This window comes from Mustela putorius, unplaced genomic scaffold (assembly GCF_011764305.1).
Source record: "Mustela putorius furo isolate JIRA1106 unplaced genomic scaffold, ASM1176430v1.1 tig00000450_pilon_pilon_pilon, whole genome shotgun sequence".
NCBI classification, from domain to species: Eukaryota; Metazoa; Chordata; class Mammalia; order Carnivora; family Mustelidae; genus Mustela; species Mustela putorius.
In genome coordinates this window covers 8,841,348-8,860,180 of record NW_025421385.1, presented here as the reverse complement: position 1 = coordinate 8,860,180, position 18,833 = coordinate 8,841,348, and the positions used below count along the sequence as shown (strand labels likewise).

Below are 18,833 nucleotides of genomic sequence, written 5' to 3'. Positions count from 1 at the left end.
AGATGTCCAATCCAGTCAACCTGTATGACTGCAGCCCCAGACACCCCATGACTGCATTCGCCAGGGAAACCCCCAGAAAGAACCACCCATCTGAGCTCGTCAGCACCCAGCACGGTGAGAGACAGTAGCCTACTGTTTGAAGGCAGCATGGCAGGTGCCATCTGCAGCGGCCCCCGGGGACCCCCGCGTCCCTCACAACCTTGCGCAATCCCCACCTCTTGAGTGTTGGCTGGACCTGGGATTTGCTTCTAAAGAGTAGAGTAAACGCAGTGAGATGTCCCTTGTGAGATTACGTGACTTCTGTCTTGCCTTGACTCTCTGGTTCTTGTCACTCCCGTGGATGAAGCAAAGCTGTCACACGAGAAGGTGCCCTGTGGAAGCCCCAGGTGGCAAGGAAATGGCCCAGAAGGCACAAGATGCTACCCAGAAGCACGAGCATGAGCGTGGTGGAGTCGGAGCCTGCCCCCGCTAGTCTTGAGGATAACTTCAGCCCCAGGCGACACGGTGTCTACGTGTCTACAGCCTCAATGGGCACCTGAGCCAAAGGACCCCGTTAATTGCACCTGGATTCCTAACCCCCAACAGCTGTGTTTCAGTTTCAAGAAGGAAACAAAACATCATCATTATTATTATTATTATATATATATATATTATATATAATATATATTATATTATTATAGAAACCTAGTAGAAACAGAAGAGGAAAGGAATCCACGCATAGATGAAGGTAATAACAGGCAATAGATGAGAACAAGGCAAAGTTACATCATATTGCATATTTATGACATCCAGCCTTGGCAGCTGGGGAAGCCCCGTGGAGACGAGCCGGGCTGGGGTCCCGCTGGAGAGACCTGGGCAGAGGTCCTCCCCTCCAGTGAGACTGCCTACGCACCATCCCCATAAATACCATATATTTATCAGGGCAATAACAGGGTTTAAAATGAAATTTTGTTCGTCTGAATGCAGTTTGGAACGAGCTGCACTCCCGTGTTATCATGTTTCTGTATCTCCAGGAAGCCTGGGCTATGTGTGTCTGCCTCCCTTCCCTAGATTCCATTCCAGAGGAACAGCCCCGCCAGGAGCAGGACAGGACGTGAGACAAGATTTGTAGCTCTTGACGTCCAGAACAGAAGGGTCAGTTCTGACCTGGAGGCCAGAGAGTACATTTCAAACAACCAGGCTCCCGAGGTCATTCGCATAGCACGAGTCTCACCAACAATATTCCTGAACCTGCCTGTGTGCACGTGGGTCCAGGCAGCCGGTTATGGGGAACAAGTCACAGAAACATTTGCCCATAGAGAATACCCACAGAAAAATTCTTTTTTAAAGATTTTATTTATTTATTTGATGGAGAGAAACACAACAAGAGAGGAAACACAAGCAGGGAGAGTGGGAGAGGGAGAAGCAGGCTTCCCACCGAGCAGGGAGCCCAACGCGGGGCTTGATCCCAGGACCCTGGGACCATGACCTGAGCTGAAGACAGACGCTTAATGACTGAGCCACCCAGGCATCCCAGGGCACAAATAGGGCAGTTTTCTTTTTTGAGAAATCTTCCATTTAGGGGTGTTAGAGACTGAATGTTTGTGTCCCCCCCCCCATCCCTCAGCTCTCACTCATATTTTGAAGCCCTAAACCTCCCACTGCAGCTGAATTTGGAATAAGGAAGTAATTAGGTTTAAGGAGGTCATAAGGGTGGGGCCCTGATCTGATGGGATTGGCATCTTTATTAGAAGAGATGCCAGAGAGCTCCTGCTCTCTTTCTGTCTCTGTCTCTGTCTTTGTCTCTCTCTCTCTCTCTCTTTCACACACACACACACACTCATCAAGGAAAGGTCACATGAGGACACAGCCAGAAGGTGGCTGTCTGCAAGCCAGGAAGAGAGTCCTCACCAGAAAGGAAATCAACCAGAACCTTATCTTGGACTTGTAGCTTCTAGAACTGTGGGAAAAAACGTGTTGTGGAAGCCAGTCAGCCTACGGTATTTTGTTACAACAGCCTGAGCGCCTAACACAAAGGGTTCGAGAGAGCTGCAGTCCGCCCTTGGTTTCCTTCCTGTTTAACTCCTGGCCCGGCGAGATCATGAGCACCCGATGTTAGCCATTACTGATTCTTATTAATGAGATGTAAAGAGATCACCACGGTCTGTCTACAGAGTGCTAGACCATGTTCATTGTTATATTAGGAAGTGAATTCGAGTCCCCTGGATTTGTCTCCTGGGGTGTCAAGAGCATTTGCAGGTAGGCCCCTTGAGATGTTGCCATCAGCCTCAAAAAACAGCAAGGAGGCAGCCAATGACTTGACTTTGGTTCAGTTCTGGAGAAAATGATTTAAAGGGATGGTTTGTTGGCCCTTAGAAAATGAAATGAACGGCACTTGGGTGGCTCAGTTGGTGAAGTGTTCACCTTCAGCTCAGGTCATGATCCCAGGGTCCTGGGATCGAGTCCCACATCGGGCTCCTTGCTCAGCGGGGAGTCTTCCTCCCCCTCTCTCCCTGCCTTCTGTTCCTCCTGCTTTTGTTCGCTGTCCCTCTCTCAAATAAATAGACTAAATCTTAAAAAAAAAAAAAAAGGTGAAAATGAAATTAAACGTTCGGTATTAGTAAGGGTTTTTCTAATTAGACCAATCTAATTTCTGATACTTTGATCCTTTTTGAAGCAAGGCTAGGTTTCAAATACATATATACCCATGGGTCCAATCTCCCAATTAAGTGGGATTACTGGGAAATGCTGTGAAACATTGTGCATATGGATTTTAGAAGAAGGCTTTTAAAATAAGAACAAAGTTGATAAATGTGGGCTGAGAGCCTTTGAGGTCAGAGAGACTATATATATATCTAATGGCCTGTATGCTCCTGGCCTTTGCTGGTTGCTCGGACCACGTTGCATTCTTCAGCACTTGGGACACCAACATCAGAGAAGAGCATGAGCCTGGGGCCAGGTCATACAGGTTCTCGCCAGTAGTCCCTGAGAAAAGCACGTAACCTCTTTAAGGCCTCCCTCTCCTCTCTGCAAAATGAGGGTAATGACCACGAATAACTCATCAAGCTGCTGAGAGAGTTCATTGGCTCAGAGCTTAGGCTTTGCAGGTGGTCAGTAGTTGCTGGTTCTTGTCTCTGGACAGCGTGGTCCTGAACGGAGATCCCAGGGGGTGTCAGTAGAATGGAATTGTGAACTGAGTGGGTGGAAGCTACCAGATACCAGCTCCTTCTGAGGCTGATACAGACCTCACCTGAAGTGTGCCCTGTTCTGAGCTTAGTGAGGAAACTTGCTGAACAGAGGCTCCGAGGAGCGGACCTGGAAGTGACTGGAGGAAATCTCCTGTGAGGGATGGTGGACAGATTAGACAGGCTATCTCGAAGCCCCGGAATTTGTTGGGGACCTTTCCCCTCATCATAGACACTGTCACCGTGCCCCTCTATCCCTTTTCTGTCACGGTTGTAACTGTGTCGCTATTCAGTTATTATCTGTTTGCTGGCTGTGTCCTTCACCCTCCAGAACTGAGGGAAGTGTGTAGCGCACACTGACTGCTCAGTTAATGTTGGAAGAACACATAAATGAGAAAAAGAGGGCTTGAAGTGATGCTGGACATTAGGCACTGGTTTATGTTCCCTGGCCTTGTTGCCGTGAAGACCCCTTTTCCTCCAAGCATCTATGAAAAGAGTCAGAGGAATAATCTTTTGTTATCATTTCATTAAGGGTTGTGGTTTAGGATTCAGGATGGTAATGGAATTTATCATTATTACTTGGTATCCGGTCGGTGGTCTTCAAGCCCCTCCTGCTTGGAGATCAACCCAAACGGCATTGCCTCTCCTCTCCCACACAACCCCACCCCTAGAGAGTGAAGTGCCCTTCCTCAGGGCCACTGTGGCAATCTGTGCTTGTCACACTTAGTTTTGGTAACTGACTTTGCCTGTAAGTTTGTCGAGGGCGGGAACGGAATGCTATTTGTGGTGGTATCTTTCTGCCAATACCAATGAGCTTGTGGGGAGCTTAATGCTTGAACAAGGAAACATGAGGAAGAAAACTTGAAGTCTATTTCCCCCATTCAGACTGACTTTAAATCCATAGCAATAAGGGCACAGGGCACAGGGGACATTTTGACAAATGCTTCATAGAGAATCTTGGAAATATTTGGGAAATATCCCAAATCTTGGAAATGCCTCTCCTCTGTTCTTGATCACAGAAACTGACGACTGTGAGCCAAGATCTTAGGTCAGGAAAGTGCTTTTGGTCAGCTGATCTGGTCACTGTAAAAAGAACTGCGACAGGATTGGCCCCTGATACTTGCTCCTATTCAGCGCCTTAGCAGGACCCGGATTCGCACCATCGATTATGTTTTCAGCTCTGTGGGATGGGGGGCATGGGATCCACACCTCCTGCTTCCTGAGGGACGGTGTTTGCATCCCTGATGGAAAATCTGCACGCTGTGGTAGCTCTAGTCTAGAAAAGGTTTGCAGAAACTACCAGAAAGAGCCTGGAAAGCTCTCTTGGCATCCCTTGGGGGTGTCAGAGGTTTGCTCCAGCTTTTAAGCTCTTTGGGTCACAAACCTTTTTGAGAATTTGGAAAGTTAAAGCTCTTCTCCCCTGCAGAATGCAGACACCCATAGTGTCTTTTGCACAACTGTAGGGCATTCATGGTCTCCTGTGATCATTCTTAAAGCCCTGATTAAGATGCCCTGGAAGCCAGAGGGAATGTTTTAATGTGCTGTCTCCTCAGCAAGGGACAAGCAGTAAGTCAAGCCATTCATTCATTCATTCAATCCGTTCGTGAACCCTGGACTGAGCCCACCCCCCCGCTCGGGCCGCGTCGTGCTCCTGGGGCGCAGGCGAGGCAGACGCGACGCGGGATCCCTCCGGTGGAGCCAGTGAGCGGGGTCTGAGGGGAGGCAGAGCCCGCCCTGTCGCTGCCCCGCGCCCCGGCCGCACCCCCCCTCGCCTCGGCCCCCGGCCCCCCCCCGCGCTCGCCCCCCCCGCTCCCGCCCCCGCCCCTCCCGCCGCCGCGCTCCCGCTTCCGCGCACGTGACGCTGGCGGCGCGTCGCGCTCTGACGAGTTCCCCGGAGCCGGCTGCTCCCGGGCCGCTGTCGCTCCGGCTGCGGCTGTGGCTGTCGCGGGGACCGCGCGGCGCGGGGCGGGCTCGGGGCGCGGGCCGGAGCCGAGGGCCGGGGCGCCGCGATGGAACCGTGAGTGCCGGGCGGGCGGGCGGGCGGGCGGGCGAGGCGGGTCGGGCCGGGGTTCCCCCCACCTCGGCTCCCGGGCCCGGAGTTGGGGCTCCGCGTCCAGCTGCCGGGAACCCCGACGCCGGGCCCTCCGCCCACGTGGAGCTCGGGACCCCGCGGAGGGAACACTGCAGGGGGCTCCGCGGGGGTGGCTCGGCGCGGGCAGTGGAGACGGGGTCGGGGTCCGGGACGGGTCTCGGCCAGAGGGAGCCTCAGGAGGGCCCTTCGAGGCCAGCTCTGGCCCTGCTCGCCCTGGAGAACCGGTGACCCCCGTCCTACAGGAACGTGCCTCCCGGAGCCCCCTCACCGCCTTTCCTGGGGCTGCTCGGGGCCCACCCTCTCGGCTGGAAGGGCGGTGGCGCCCAGCCTCGCCGGGGACCCTACTCATCACCTCTCTGTTAAAGGCACCCAGAGCACCCCCACTCGGCTCTCCCCCATCCAGCCCAGCCCAGGGTAAAGAGAGGTGCTTTCCGGTGGCTTTTTGATGATGTTGGCACGTTGGGAGCCTGCCACAGCCCCTTTAGATCTCCGGGACACCGAGTTTTATGAGTTTTAATTTGCTGACTTTGGGCCTTATTTCCTCTGTGAAGTTCAGGGATTTTAAGTGGAAAAACCTGTCCAGGGCCCCATAGACGCCATCCTTAAAGCTTGCCTTTGACGCAGCACAGTCACCTGGGTGCCTCCCAGGGGACATCCGGGAAAAGAAAGAGAAAACGTTTTTTAAAAAGTTTAGTGCATGAGTTGCAAAAAGTCAGAAGTCACAGAGAAGGACGGCCCGGAGGCTCTGCTGCGTGGAGCTGTGTCTGCGGCGGGAGGCGGGGGAGGCAGCTTCCCACGGTCGCCCGCAACCTTCAGATGGGCTGTGTGAGTCTCCGTGTGTTTGGGGTCGCGGAGGCTGAGCGGTTTGCTTGGGACAGCTGCCGATTTCTCTGACTGGGCAGAGGGCCGATCAGAGGGTGTTGCCAGGATGCAGACACATGTGATGGAGGAAAGCTTTTTCCTCCTGCGACCTCAGAAGTTTCTGACTTCGGTTATTCACTTCAGCAGAGGAAGCCAGGGTGGCATGAAATGTGGGTGTTTTAAAGGTCTTTCTTTTAATTATACCCCAGGCAGAGGGGGGTTGGCATTACGGGCGCTGTACAACTCTGGGGTACCATTCCTTCGTGGTGTCTGTCAGCAGCGTGCTGGAATGAGCCTGAAGATGCCTTCCGGAGTTGTGGCCAGTTGTGACTCTGGAACAGAGGCCACGAGAACAAGTGCTCTTGTTGCCAGAGGCCACCGAGAATCCCACGGTGAGAAAGCCGGGAAGGGACCGGAGCAGGAAGAGAAGCCAGAGAGAAAAAGCGGTGGGGGAGAGCCGAGGGGAAATGAGCCGCCTGGAGGCTCTGGGCTTAGCCGGTGGGGGCTGGGGGAGGTCAGTGGCGCTGTCACTTCCCTGCTGGACCTCCCTGACCTCCCTGCTCACAAGCGGCCCAGCCTATTTTTTTTTTTTTTAAAGGGCAGGAGAGATCGCTATCGAACCAGTCTGGGTGAAGAGTTCCTGGTTCTTAGAAGCCGTACACTGACGCTTCCCGCGAACTCTGCTCCTTTTCTCATCGTGCCAGGCAAGGGCCCGGTGCTGGGGGTTCAGGAGGAGAGGACGGTGTAGTGCAGGGCAGGCGGGTCTCGGACACTGGCTACCATGCCTTGCTTTTGAGCTGCAGTGCTACACGTCATCATTGGGATTTCTCAGTTCATTTGTTGCTTTGCCCTTGCCTTTCCCTGCAGGCTGGCAGCGGGCGGGGTTCTGTGTGTGCTGCTTGATATTTGCAACCAGTTGTGAAAGAGTGCCTTTTAGGGGTGCCCCTTTCATCCTGGGTGCATGTAAGTGCTGAGCGCATTAAGTAGGTTCCCCTTCTGCCAGCAGTGAAGGGGTGGCACAAATAAGCACAAACCTTGTTGTGGTTTCTAGTGTCCCAGACCCTCAAGTGTCCCCATGTTTGAGGGGACACAAGGCCTGGGTCAGTATCCTATTCTTGAAATGACAGTTTTTTAAGATTGCGTCCCTTAGGAACCTTTATTTATTTATTTTTTGAACCAAGAAGATATCTAGAGCTAATAAAAAATAAGTATTTACCCTGTGCCAGATACCGCTGTGAGCGCCTTATGTATGTCATTTCATGGAATCCTCACAACGACCCTCCCTGTGAAGAAGTTTCTTTTAGCATTCCCGTACGACAGATGACAACACTGAGGTGCAGAGAAGTCACGTGAGTTTCTCTAGGTCACAGTACATCACAGAGCTGAGACTTTAGCCGGAGCAGTTGGCTCCAGAGCCCACGTTCGTGACGTGAACGCTCGCAGCAGCTGGCCATGATGGGGCACTTGCAAGGGCTTTCATGTCATAGCTCGCTGAGTTACCACCGCAGCCCTGGGCCGGGGGCCCCCTTGGTTTTGGGCGTTTGGCAGTTCAGGGAGTGGCGGTCATGAGAAGGAGAGTGGCTCGCGGCGGGTCCTCCTGCTGCAGCCCCGCAGTCCGCCGTCGGACCCCGGGCTCTTCACCACCGGATGCACTGCCTGGAGCAGGGCCAGGGCGCTGCCCTTGGCTGGCACCTTGCCCGCGCTGACCGGCGTGTGGCCTGCTTCCTTGTTCTCTTTGCCCCAGGAAGGGTCTTTGGTGGCCCAAATGTCACAGTCCTGGGTGTGAGTCACGGGGCTTGCAGCGTGGCAAGGATCCATGTGAATTCACGGTTCCTTTAGGAGGGTAGAGGGGCACAGTGTTCATTAAAATACATATCAAGGTTGTTGGGCCTTGATTGTTTGCATAATGGCATTTTTGAATAGGTAATGAAGTTGTTTGTAATATATTCAAGCTTAAAATTTGGATGAATTCAGATATAGTCACTGTATTTCACTGATTGGAATTTCAGCGTTCTTATTCTGTTCTTTGCCTTAGAGTTTTTTCTTCTCAAAACCCATTCAGTGGTAGGTTCAAAACGGGAAGATTTTGGCGAGGGAGCCAAAGAAAGAGAGAGAGAGAGAGAGAGGTGGGTCTCCTTTCCACCTCTGTTCCTGGGCGTTCCCACCCCACCTGCACCTCCTGCCGGCTGCGACCTCAGCAGCAAAGGCCTCCCTGGGCCTCCGTATTCCCGGATGTCAAAGGGTGGGTAATACCTGCCTTGCAGGACAGCACCTTGCTGTCCCAAGTAGGTGCTTAGGGAGGGACAACTGCCCTTTTCTTCAATTGGGTGAGTTCTGAGCTGGATGAGGGGAGATGCTACATAGCAGATCCTCAGATACAGGTAGGATGAAGATTTTTTTTTTTTTTTTTAAGAAAAAATGGGAGGGGGAAACGCACAACCTTACTACTGTAATGAGCCTGACTGAGTTCTTCCTGTATGCTTACCGTACTGTCCTGGGCTCATCATGCTTTCATCTGTGTCCCCCAACGACCCTGGGGGCATTCTGCTTGTCTCTGATTTACAGAGGAGGATGCTGGGGCCCGGAGAGTCACCTAGCTTGCCCACAGTCGTCTGCCTCACGAGAGAGGGAGCCAGGATCTGAAGCCAGGCTGACAGGCACCAGGCCAGCGCTTTGGACCACGGGAGAAGAGATTATTTTTATACAGATTATGAAAGAAAAACAAAATCTTTGCTTAAAACATGAGAATGCACCGAGAGATTGAAAGTCCCTTCCCACTGGCCAGATGCTGGTTTTTTGGTTCTAGAGTGGGAAATCTGGGAACGAGTTGAACAAGTAGCAAAATCTGGGATAACAGAAATATTTTCAGTCTTACCTACCTACTGTATCGTGACTTGATGAGGCCAGATAAAGTATGTATTTATAGAAGTGCTTGGGCCTCCTGGCTGCTGTTCCCTCCTGCCTTCCTGCAGGTGCTGGCTGTCACGGAGGGTTGCAAAAGGCAGATTCTGTCCATCTCCAGCCACAGTGCTGAAAGCGCCCTGAGGTGTTTTCTCGCATTCTTTGCTCAGCCAAGTCTGTCCGTTTCAGGATCATTCTGCTTCAGGCCCACGAAGGGACTCATTGAGCGGGTGCCTCCCCCACGGCTTGTCTCTAGTGCTGTTTTATTAACTCTTATGGGGCCTGCGTGGGAGGGCAGGTGTCTAGTGGGAAAGTAATGTTGGCTCTAGCAGTGCTGGAGGCTTGGCGGCTCTGATGGTGACACTGGCCTTCCATTGGGCCAACAGGGGACTGACTGAGGGTATGTGCCAGGGGAAGGCACTTGCTTGGAGCTGCTCTGGCCAGTTCCCAGACCCAGAGTGCAAAGGTCAGGGCCATAAAAACATGAAAAGACGGGCGCCTGGGTGGCTCAGTGGATTAAGCCGCTGCCTTCGGCTCAGGTCATGATCTCAGGGTCCTGGGATCGAGTCCCGAATCGGGCTCTCTGCTCAGCAGGGAGCCTGCTTCCCTCTCTTTCTCTGGCTGCCTCTCTGTCTACTTGTGATTTCTCTCTGTCAAATAAATAAATCTTAAAAAAAAAAAAACATGAAAAGACAATAGTGGGAGAAAAAGTTAAAGTTTGCAATTCAGTGTCTGTACTCTATCGTAGCAGGAAAAATAGTAGAATACGGAGGAAATGAAAGTAAAACCAGGGAATCTTGCATAGAAATGGTAGGAATCAATAGTCTTTGGACTAAGGAATCTAGAGTTAATGGCCTGCGATTTGTAAGGCTCAGCACTGGGCTCTGAAAGACCAGAGGGGAGCTCCAGGTCGGGAGAGGAGTGGAAGTCTGTGAACGGTTGTCACCCACACTGAAATCCAGAAATGGGCACATGCCTCCTGTCCTGCATTTGAGGGGACAGTTGCCTTCTCAGAGTGATTGGGGACGGCCTCAGGGGAGGCAGGACCCTGGCTGGGCGGAGAACAGTGGGTGCCTGGGGGCCAAGAGGAGGAGAAGTACTCAGTGACCAATCATTGATGGAACTAGGAAGGCCAGCGTCTTAGTGACTAAGATGCTTGGTGGCTGTCTCACACTGTGACAGGACAGTTGCAGATGCCTTGGACTGGGAGGTTTCTAAAGCTGTGTGACTTAGTATCTTGTGTTTCATTTTTAATTGTGGTTTTTCTTTTTCTGGTATGCGTATTGAAGAGGAAGCTTTTGGTTTCAGTAGAATACCCATGAGAAGTGGCTTACGCAATGGGGTGTCCACAAGTTGAAGTAAGCTTGTCCCTTAATTAATTTAGTAGCTAATATAGGGTTAATTAATTATGGTTAATTCATAATTAATGAGCTGTGGGTTAATTCAGTGGCTCCGTGTCCCTGGTGGCCTAAGTGGCTTCCATCTTTGGTCCTCAGTCCTGGCCTGTTGCAGGGTCCATCCTTTTAGGGGTCATGTGGCCACAGCCACTCAGCGCTTCCCTGCACTGTTGTGCCCACTGAAGACAGAGGAGGCCCTTCCCTCCCACCTATCCTGTCACTAGGCAGGGAAACCTTTTCTCGAGGTGCCTGGCAGGTTTCCCTTAGGTTCTGCGTTGTGGGGAGCGGGGCTGGTCTCCCTGGCAGGGGAGCTGGGGAGGGGAGTCGACAGATAGCTGTGGCGCCTCTGCCCTGCCCCGGAGAAAATCCCTTCATCTGCCATGGCTCCTGTTCTTTCTTTAGAATGAAGGGATTATGGTGGGAGAGTTGTGTTCAAAGAAATACCCATAAACATGTTCATAGGCGAGTCAACAACAGTTGGTCGTGAAGTGTTTGGCTGTCACTCACGGTGATAAGGAAGCCACCAGAGAGTTCTGGACTGAGAGCGAATGCACCTGGCTTTCGGAACAGCTGTGTGGAGAGCAGAGTGTGGGTGCCAAGCCCAGAAACAGGAAGCTGAGGGGAGGCCACTGCAGTCCAGTGAAACATGGCAGGGCCTGACTGGAGAGCTGGGATGGACCGAGACTCCCTATAGAAGGGAGGCTTTGTGGATGCATTCGATGTGGGGAGTGAGGAGAAGACAGAGGTCAAAGGATGACTGAGTCCTTGGCCTGAGCCCCTGGAAGGCTGGAGTGGCCACTTCCTGGGGCTGGGAACAGTGCAGGAGGGGGTCAGCGGAAGCTCGGGAGTCTGTCTTTGGAGGCATCACACTCAGAGCTGCCTACTGGATAGCCAAGTGGGAGGGTCAGGTAGGCGTTTCCGTCCGTCTGGGGCTCGGCTGGGCTGAACTCTGAACGGGGAATTGTTCGCACCTGCTTTGTCTCCAAAGCCTGAAGCAGGAGGAGGTCACTGGGGAGGGAGAGCCGGAAAGGGAAGAGGGCAAAGGGCAGCGCCGTGCAGGTGTGTCCCAGCAAGACAGCGCAGGCGTCCTGCCGCACTGAGCTCTGCAGGGTGGTTCTCCTGCTTTGTTGTGGGTCTGGATGGCTGCACAGGCTTCACGGAACTTGGAAGCGGTTCCTTGGGAACTGGTCGGAAGTATGCGCAGGATAGGCCAACATGGCTGACGGTGACTGGATTGTGGCTGTGCATGGGGGGGCTGGCTTTTAAGTAAAGGTGTTTTTAGTTTCTCTAGAAAAGATGTCTGTGATATTTTAAATCACCCACAAAATTGAGGTTAATTTAGAAGGGACCTAAAAAGTCCAGGCCTACGATAAGGGGATGGTCTGTTCCATTGCATTTGAAAGGTCTTCCAAAGGCCCGGGGGCTCCCGCGAGGCCAGCATTTTCCAGTATGTGTATTAAATGCCTGCATGTGAGAAGAGATGCAGCCTGGAGGTGAATACTGGCGTATGGGTCCCCTTGAGAAGAGAAAAAGGAGGGATAGCCGTTCTGCGCTGGCAGGGTGCTGCTCGAGGCCTTCCTGCTGTGATTATCCAGGGAGAAGATTCTTCTAGCCCTTGTGCTTGACTTGGCCAGGCTGTTTGCAGAAAGGGGGAGTCCTCTCCCTGCTCCCTAGTAGTTTGTGCCAATTGGAGGGAACACTTGGGAGATAACGAATGAAGGTTGTGTCGGTGTTTCCCCGTGTCTGGCATCCACACAGATAGATGGTACTTTGTCTTCAGGCACTCGGCCGTGTTGTTGTAATAGGTTAAAGATACGAGAGGCAGCTAAGAGTGGGAAAGCTTCCTGGAGGAGGTGGGACATGCAGGTGCGCCCTGGTGAGTCCGATTTCGATGGTTTGGTGGTGAGAAGAGAGAGCATTTCCCATCAGGAGAGCAGTGTTTGCAAGGACTGGTCCAGAGTCCAGCTTGACCATGTTGGGAAACAGAATTTAAGCCCCGGATGCTGATGCTTGGGTTTGAACGCTGCCTCAGCCTGAGCTAGCACATCTGGGAAATGCGCATAGTGGTGGTGCCTACCTCGGAGGCAGCTGTGATGGCCGGGGGAGGTGGTGACTCACATGGAGGTACCTGCAGCACAGTAGGAATCCCAGGGAGGGATCTGGAACCTTGATGGAGTGGCCGTGGGGAGCCAGAGGCTTCTTGTGCGGGGTCGCATGCCAGCGGTGGCACAGCACGGCAGAGGCAGCGTCTGGGAGGCGTCGCAGTGGCTGTGCTGGGAAGGAACAGTTAGGAAGCAGGGCGCCCCTCCTCCGCTGCAGGCGCAGGACTACTGAGAGGCGAGCATCCTCAGAGGTGACCCCAAGGTTTCAGGATGTGGGACTGGAGAAAGGATAGAGGCAGGAAATGGGCAGTTAAGCAGCTTTTTCATTTATTTTGTGCTTTAATGGGTTCAGGTTTAAACTTATTGACCGTAAAGTGGTATGGATTCCTGAGTGAAAACATCCTGGGAGACTGTCTCAGAACAGAATCGGGGCAGACAGGGGCTTGGGGACAGTTCTTGGAGGTGGGAGGGGGCCTGAAGGAGGGAGCAGGAAACCCCCCGGGGTTGGAGAGTCCGCACAGTGTGGGTCCCGGAAGGGGATGGGTGCCAGTGGAGGTAGACAGGCAGGATGTTAGGTTAAGTCTCCTGGGTCAGAGGGCTCTTTGGGGTGGGCTCCATGCCTTTTGGGCATCACAGTCTTGTCTCTGAGCATTACAGAGCATTCCTCTGTTGGTGGCCTGATCGGAGGGCGCATAGGCTGTCTACTCACAGGGACTGGCCCGGGCCGCTGGTTTAGGTTAGCTTGATCGTTAGAAACACATTGGCGTTTCAGGTGGGAGGTGAAGCGGGAGGTAAGCAGAGAAATGACTGGGATCGTGGTTTGAGCAGGAAGCTGTGGGGCAGCCGGGACTAGGGGATGTGAAGCGGGACAGGCCCGGTGGGGGCGGTGCTCGACTCTACTAATGTCTTGATGTCGGCGTCTCTCGGTTCGCTGCTGTGACCCAACAATGGTGTAGACCTCTGATTTGTCTTGAATAGGAACATATTCCTGAGGTTTTGGAAGTCTCTAGAGTTTTGGCGAACTGCTTCAAAGTGCTTAGACATAAAGTTGAGAGTGGAAGGAGCCGTGCGGGGGAGTTGCGTGGAACCGAGCTATTTGTGCTAGCCCTGGCCCATGCCATCCTGTGGCTGGAGGGGGTCTCTGGAGCCCAGACCCCTAGCTGAGGAAGCCTGGAAAGGTTTACTGCTCATCACAAAGGTTTAAATATAAGTATTTTTACTCTGGTTTTTTTTTTTTTGCCTCCAAGTAACCTCTTCTGGGTGCTCGCCTGTGCTGGGAACCCTCCGTGCCCCTCAGAGCCCCTGCCTGGGCAGGTCGCCCGGAGAGCAGCAGATTAGGGGTGCTGTAGATGATTCTGGGTAATTTTTTAAATAACTTGAGATTTACAAGGAGACTGGCAGAGAGAGTACAGAGAGTCTGCACACCCATCAGCCAGCTTCCCCTCATGCTGGCGTCTCGGCACGGTGGCACATTTATCAAAACTAAGAGAACGACATGGGTGTAGTCCTGTGAACTATAGACTTTAGCTGTCTTTCCTAACATCTAGTCCAGTCAGCGTCATGCTGGGTTTTTTCGAAGTGAAAATGCCTGTGCTCTCTCTTCTGCAGACTGCACAGAGGAACCGCATTCTTGGCCTCAACACCTGCAGACAGCAGTGCAGTGACAAAGAGGACCTTGTTCTGACTCCAGCCCCGCCTCCCCAGGGCTTTCCCCAGAAGTGCAGTCGTGGGGGTCGGTCCCCTCAGCTCTTCCTGGGGACTGGCAGTTACCCCCAGGGGCAGAGCTGTGACTTCTTGGGCAGGTGTTCCACAGTCTTGGACCTCAGTGTCCCCGTGTGTAAGTCGAAGGAAGGGCTTAGACTTCCTCTCTGAGGTCTTTTCTGGTTCTACTATTTTAATGCTTTCAGGTCTCTTAAAATCTTTAGGGTTCTGGGGCACCTGGGTGGCTCAGTCAGTTAAGTGTCTGACTCGTGACTTCAGGTCAGGTCATGATCTCAGGGTTGTGAGACTGAGCCCTGCGTTAGGCTCCACATTCGGCTAAGACTGTGTTTGAGATTCCTGCCCTCTGCCCCTCCTCCCCACTGTCCCCTCTCACACTCTTTCTCTCTCTCAAATACATAAATAAATCTTAAAACAAAATTTTAGGGTACCAAATTGGAGTTGGGGTCAGGCTACTCATTTCTCATGCATAGCAGGGTCATTTGTGGGTGGTCTTTGGACCTGTGTCCCCAAGAAAATGACAGAGGCGTGCATTCCTTCATTCCTTCTCTCATGCCGTCATTCTGTGAAACACGGGAGTTCACTCACCCAAAGGCCTGACGAGTCCTGTTGGAGGGAGCTGGCTTGGTAATCTGCAAAGCCACATCTGAGCAGAGGTGGCTTATGGGCTCCAACCTTTGGCCCGAAATACCAACCAGCTGACTTCCTGCTCAGGAGCTGGAATCTCGAGCCACGTAAAGGAGAGGTTGCACGCGTGCACCAGGCACCATAAAAGCAAATAACCTTTCCCTCAGTTTCAGTGCTAAGCCTGGTTTTCCCTGTCCTGGGGTGTGTGTGCTGTTCTTGAGGCAGGAGTTCCTCCTTCTGTCTCAGCTTGCAACACCAGGAAATGGTCGGGGAATAGAAATAATCTAAAAACCAAAGCAACCCCCCCCCTCGTTTTCATCTCTTTGGATTTTTTGGTCTTCACTTTAGGTTATAGGGCAGGGGTTGGCCATTTGGGGGCCACAGCTGGCCCACCATCTCTTTGTGGTGGGGTTGAACGCAAACACCGCCGTGCGTACGTGACGTCTGGGCTAAGTGTAGAGGCAGCACTGAGGGCTGGCGATGGACTCCGTGTGGCCGGCCAAGCCTCAATTTATTTTCTCGTCCTTCATGGGTTTTTCTTTTGTTTACTGACAGCTCAGGTGGGGAATTCTAGAAGAGAACTGATCCCTCCCCCACTGCCGTTTTCTTCTGAGCAGAGGACAAAGTAGGGGTGAATAGGCCGGGACCTCCTAACTGTGGGGGGGTGTTGGGACGGACCCGCTCGGGTGCTCTGCCCCCTGGTGTAAGTCACCGAGGAGTGCGGGCAGCTTGCTCAGTGGCATCAGAACCAGACCCCAGACCTCAGAGCCGGAGTCAGGCCGAGCTTCACCGGGAGGGCCGATGCAGGCGAGGGGTGGTGAGGAGCCCCAGGCGGGGATGTCACATTGTGGGCCACCCCAAGGACCAGCTGGTGGCAACGCAGTTCCCGATCTGGACTTGATGGTGCTGGCTCCCAGCTCCGCGTGTTGGCTGGAGTGGCTCAGGGTCGCCCTCGCCCTTGCCCTTAGGCTCTGCTCTGGCTGCTGGAGGTGGGCGCCAGTGGAGGGGGTCCGGCCGCCGCATGTGTGGCCTGGTAAATGAAACACACTGTCATGGGCACCGACGCCTCGGCACACTGCCATGCCGTGGGGAGTGGGTCTGGCCGGCCACCTACAGAACGGGGTGTTCTGACGTGCCGGCCAGTCGCCCACTCTGCAGTGGGCCCTGAGGTGACGCAGGCAGCTTTGTCAGGCAGGTCACCCGGGCTTCGAGTAGCTCCGCTTCTGGGAGGGGGGCCTGATGTAGTCTGGGGTGTTGCTGGGGGCTCCTGTGGACTTAGCCCCCTGTCTCACCTCCCCCTACCCCCGACTTCTCTGCAGGCTGGCACCCATGCGGCTCTACACGCTGTCCAAGCGCCACTTTGTCCTCGTGTTTGTCGTCTTCTTCGTCTGTTTTGGCCTGACCGTCTTCGTTGGGATCAGAGGTAAGGTGCAGTTCCTGGTCATTGTATCACTTCCAGTCACCCTGGCAAGTGGCTTTTGGCCCGGCCAACCTATACCCACCCCTGTCCCCTGCTAAGGGCCCCTGGCTGGAGGGTGATGCATCACTTCATTCTGAACCTGCTGGGCAGGGGGTGACCTGGATCCCGCCCCTTGTAGCAGCCAGGGCTGGAGTTCAGCTTGGCAGCACCTGGTGGCCTAGACCGCACACCGTTTATTGGACAGTCAGACATTTCTGTCAACGCTGGTGTGCTTGGGACCCGCTGGGTCCAGAACATGTGACTGGTGGGGGCCCCAGCCCAGTAAATGGTCCAGTGCAGCACATTCTTGGGGGGGTGGCGGCATGAGACAGCCATGAGCACGGGGCTGGGGTAACCAAGGGGAGCCGGGAGGCGGCTCTGGTGTCGCCCCGAACTCTTGGCAGGAGGAAGCCTGCAGGTTGGCTTTGGCCTTGTGCTCTGGGCCCCGGTGCCCCGGGCTTCCATGGCACGCAATTTGAGGGGAAGAGCCACACCATAGGATCTTAGCTTCCCAAATGCCTTTGAAATGGTCCAGTCCAACCCCATTTCACACTGATGGAAAGCAGAACGAGAGGAGTTGGCCTGTTTTCGTAAGGCTCCCAGCAACCTGGTCTCTTCAGCCCTATCCAGGGGGTAGGAGCCCAGGACCTGCCTCGGCTGTTTCTTCTTGCCCTTTTAAGTATCCTGTTTAGTGGGCGTGATTTCTGGTAGGTGTTTATTTAATTATGGTGTTTCATGTTAAATCGTAAACGGCATGAGGCTTGGCCTGTCCCAGAGGCAGTTGTGCCTCCGAAGGCGAGTTTCTGAACCCCCGCTGGCCTGGGGCTGGTGACCGGCCCCCGGAAGCTGGGCATGAGGGTGGCCGCGTGGGTGCCGTTTGCCGGCTGATGAGCCACATCATGGCGAGAACAGCCACTGCTGGAGCCACTTTCTCTTTTCCTTCCTGTGACGTCACTAAGGGATAAGTTACGTTAATCCTGGCGTAGGACATAGCAGTCATCTTACTCAGTTTTCCTAACTGTCCTTTGAGGATGGGTAGGACAGGCATTGAGAGGCTCACGACTGGAATCTCACGGGACCTCAGCCAGTTCTTGTTCCGTCCCTCAGCCACTGTCTGCTGCAGCGTCCCGTGATTATACGCAGCCTTTTCCACTTCTTGTAGAAGTGAAGTGATGCACCCCAGCTGAGATCAGAAAAACAAGGTCAGGTTTCCCACATCCCTTTCCTTCTTCCCAGTGAGTACTGGAATTCGGGTTCTTCAGAGAAAAACACCAATAGGATATATGTGGTACCAATAGAGAGAGACTTTTCTGTGCCTTCAGGGCCTGCTCAGGCCTGCGCGGATGGTGCCATTTCCATTTGATGTTGGAGTGCTGCCATGTGTGCTCAACTCACCATGGACAGTGTGGGTCTCATGGTAGCTTGGGGGCCTGTGGGTACGTATTTAGTCTCTGCTGAGGCCCAGCAGCAAGCCAAGAGCTGTGTCTTGGAAGGAGAGCATATGTGGAGGAGGGCAAGGCTTTGCTCCAGAGGCCCAAGGGTCCGCATGAAGACTCATTCGTAGGGCCCTGCCGAGGGCTCCGAGCTGCATCCCTGTCTTCTCCTGCCATTTCAGACACCTCTGTGTCTGCCGGATCGTACGGCACCTGCGTAGGCAGCCTGCACCGCAGCCTGGACCTGCTGGGAAGCCTTCTCTTGTTCTGGGCCCCATCAAAACTTGCACCTTTGTGGGTCACTAGATAAATAGGCCAAATTGTCACACCCAGACAAGGAACATGTTGTCTCTAAAACGCACAGAAGTGAGGCCTGCCAGGCATCAATGCCTCTGTTTTCATTGTAGGGGAGCCAAACACAACAGTTTATCTCTTGCCTTAGAAGGGATAGTTCTCTGTGGTGCCTACCAGGGGACCCCTGGAAATTTCACTAAAGTAGAAGGCCCCTGCCCTTTAACCAGATTTACTTCCTGTCTGCTGACATGCAAGTGTCTTACCAGAGAGTTTAGGTAGTTTGCTACTTCTTACTCACCAGATCTGGTCGGCATAATGTCACAATGAGATGGACCAGCACGATGGCTTGTGGCAAGGAGGGATGGCCAAGGTCTGTGCAAGCTATGCTGTGTAGCTGGGAGTTACAAACCTTTGGGGCAGGACAGGGAAGTGAAGGTGTATTGCTGGCCTGGCTTCTGGTGAGCCTTGTTTTCAGGGACAAAGAGAACGGTATTTGCCGGAGCGAATGCCAGAGGATGTGTGACTTTGTTCATGCGGGTACAGCAGTGGCAGTTGGAATCATCGGCGGGTTTAGCTGATGCTGTTCCACTGTCCTCTCCAAGAGCCACCTACCCTCTGCCCTGGCCATATAGGCGACATGAATGCGGGTGAGAGAAATCTTTCACACCCTTGATAGGAACACTGATGTCTGCAGTCTAGGAATGTGACACTGGTTTTGATTGTATTTTTGTAGGTAGAGGCTGTCCTGGTGTCTTCCAGTTGGCCTTTCCTGCCAGAATAGCCC

General features: G+C 53.5%; 1 protein-coding gene across 8 annotated transcripts in view; it reads left to right on the top strand.

The window, feature by feature from the left end:
• The window catches only part of TMEM181 (transmembrane protein 181), a 68,407-nt gene that overhangs the window by 14,000 nt on the left and 35,574 nt on the right, over nucleotides 1-18,833 (top strand). Inside the window, exons 1-4 of one of the 8 annotated variants that reach the window (XM_045080103.1) lie at nucleotides 5,023-5,181; nucleotides 6,398-6,509; nucleotides 6,716-6,821; nucleotides 16,183-16,286. In XM_045080103.1, coding sequence (XP_044936038.1) covers nucleotides 16,193-16,286 — 94 coding nt within the window. In that variant the 5' untranslated portion in view covers nucleotides 5,023-5,181; nucleotides 6,398-6,509; nucleotides 6,716-6,821; nucleotides 16,183-16,192. Of the gene's footprint in view, nucleotides 1-5,022; nucleotides 5,182-6,394; nucleotides 6,510-6,715; nucleotides 6,822-6,846; nucleotides 7,467-13,754; nucleotides 14,355-16,182; nucleotides 16,287-18,833 lie in introns of those variants that run through there. The other 7 variants (XM_045080104.1, XM_045080102.1, XM_045080105.1 and 4 more) reach the window with 7 other exon arrangements.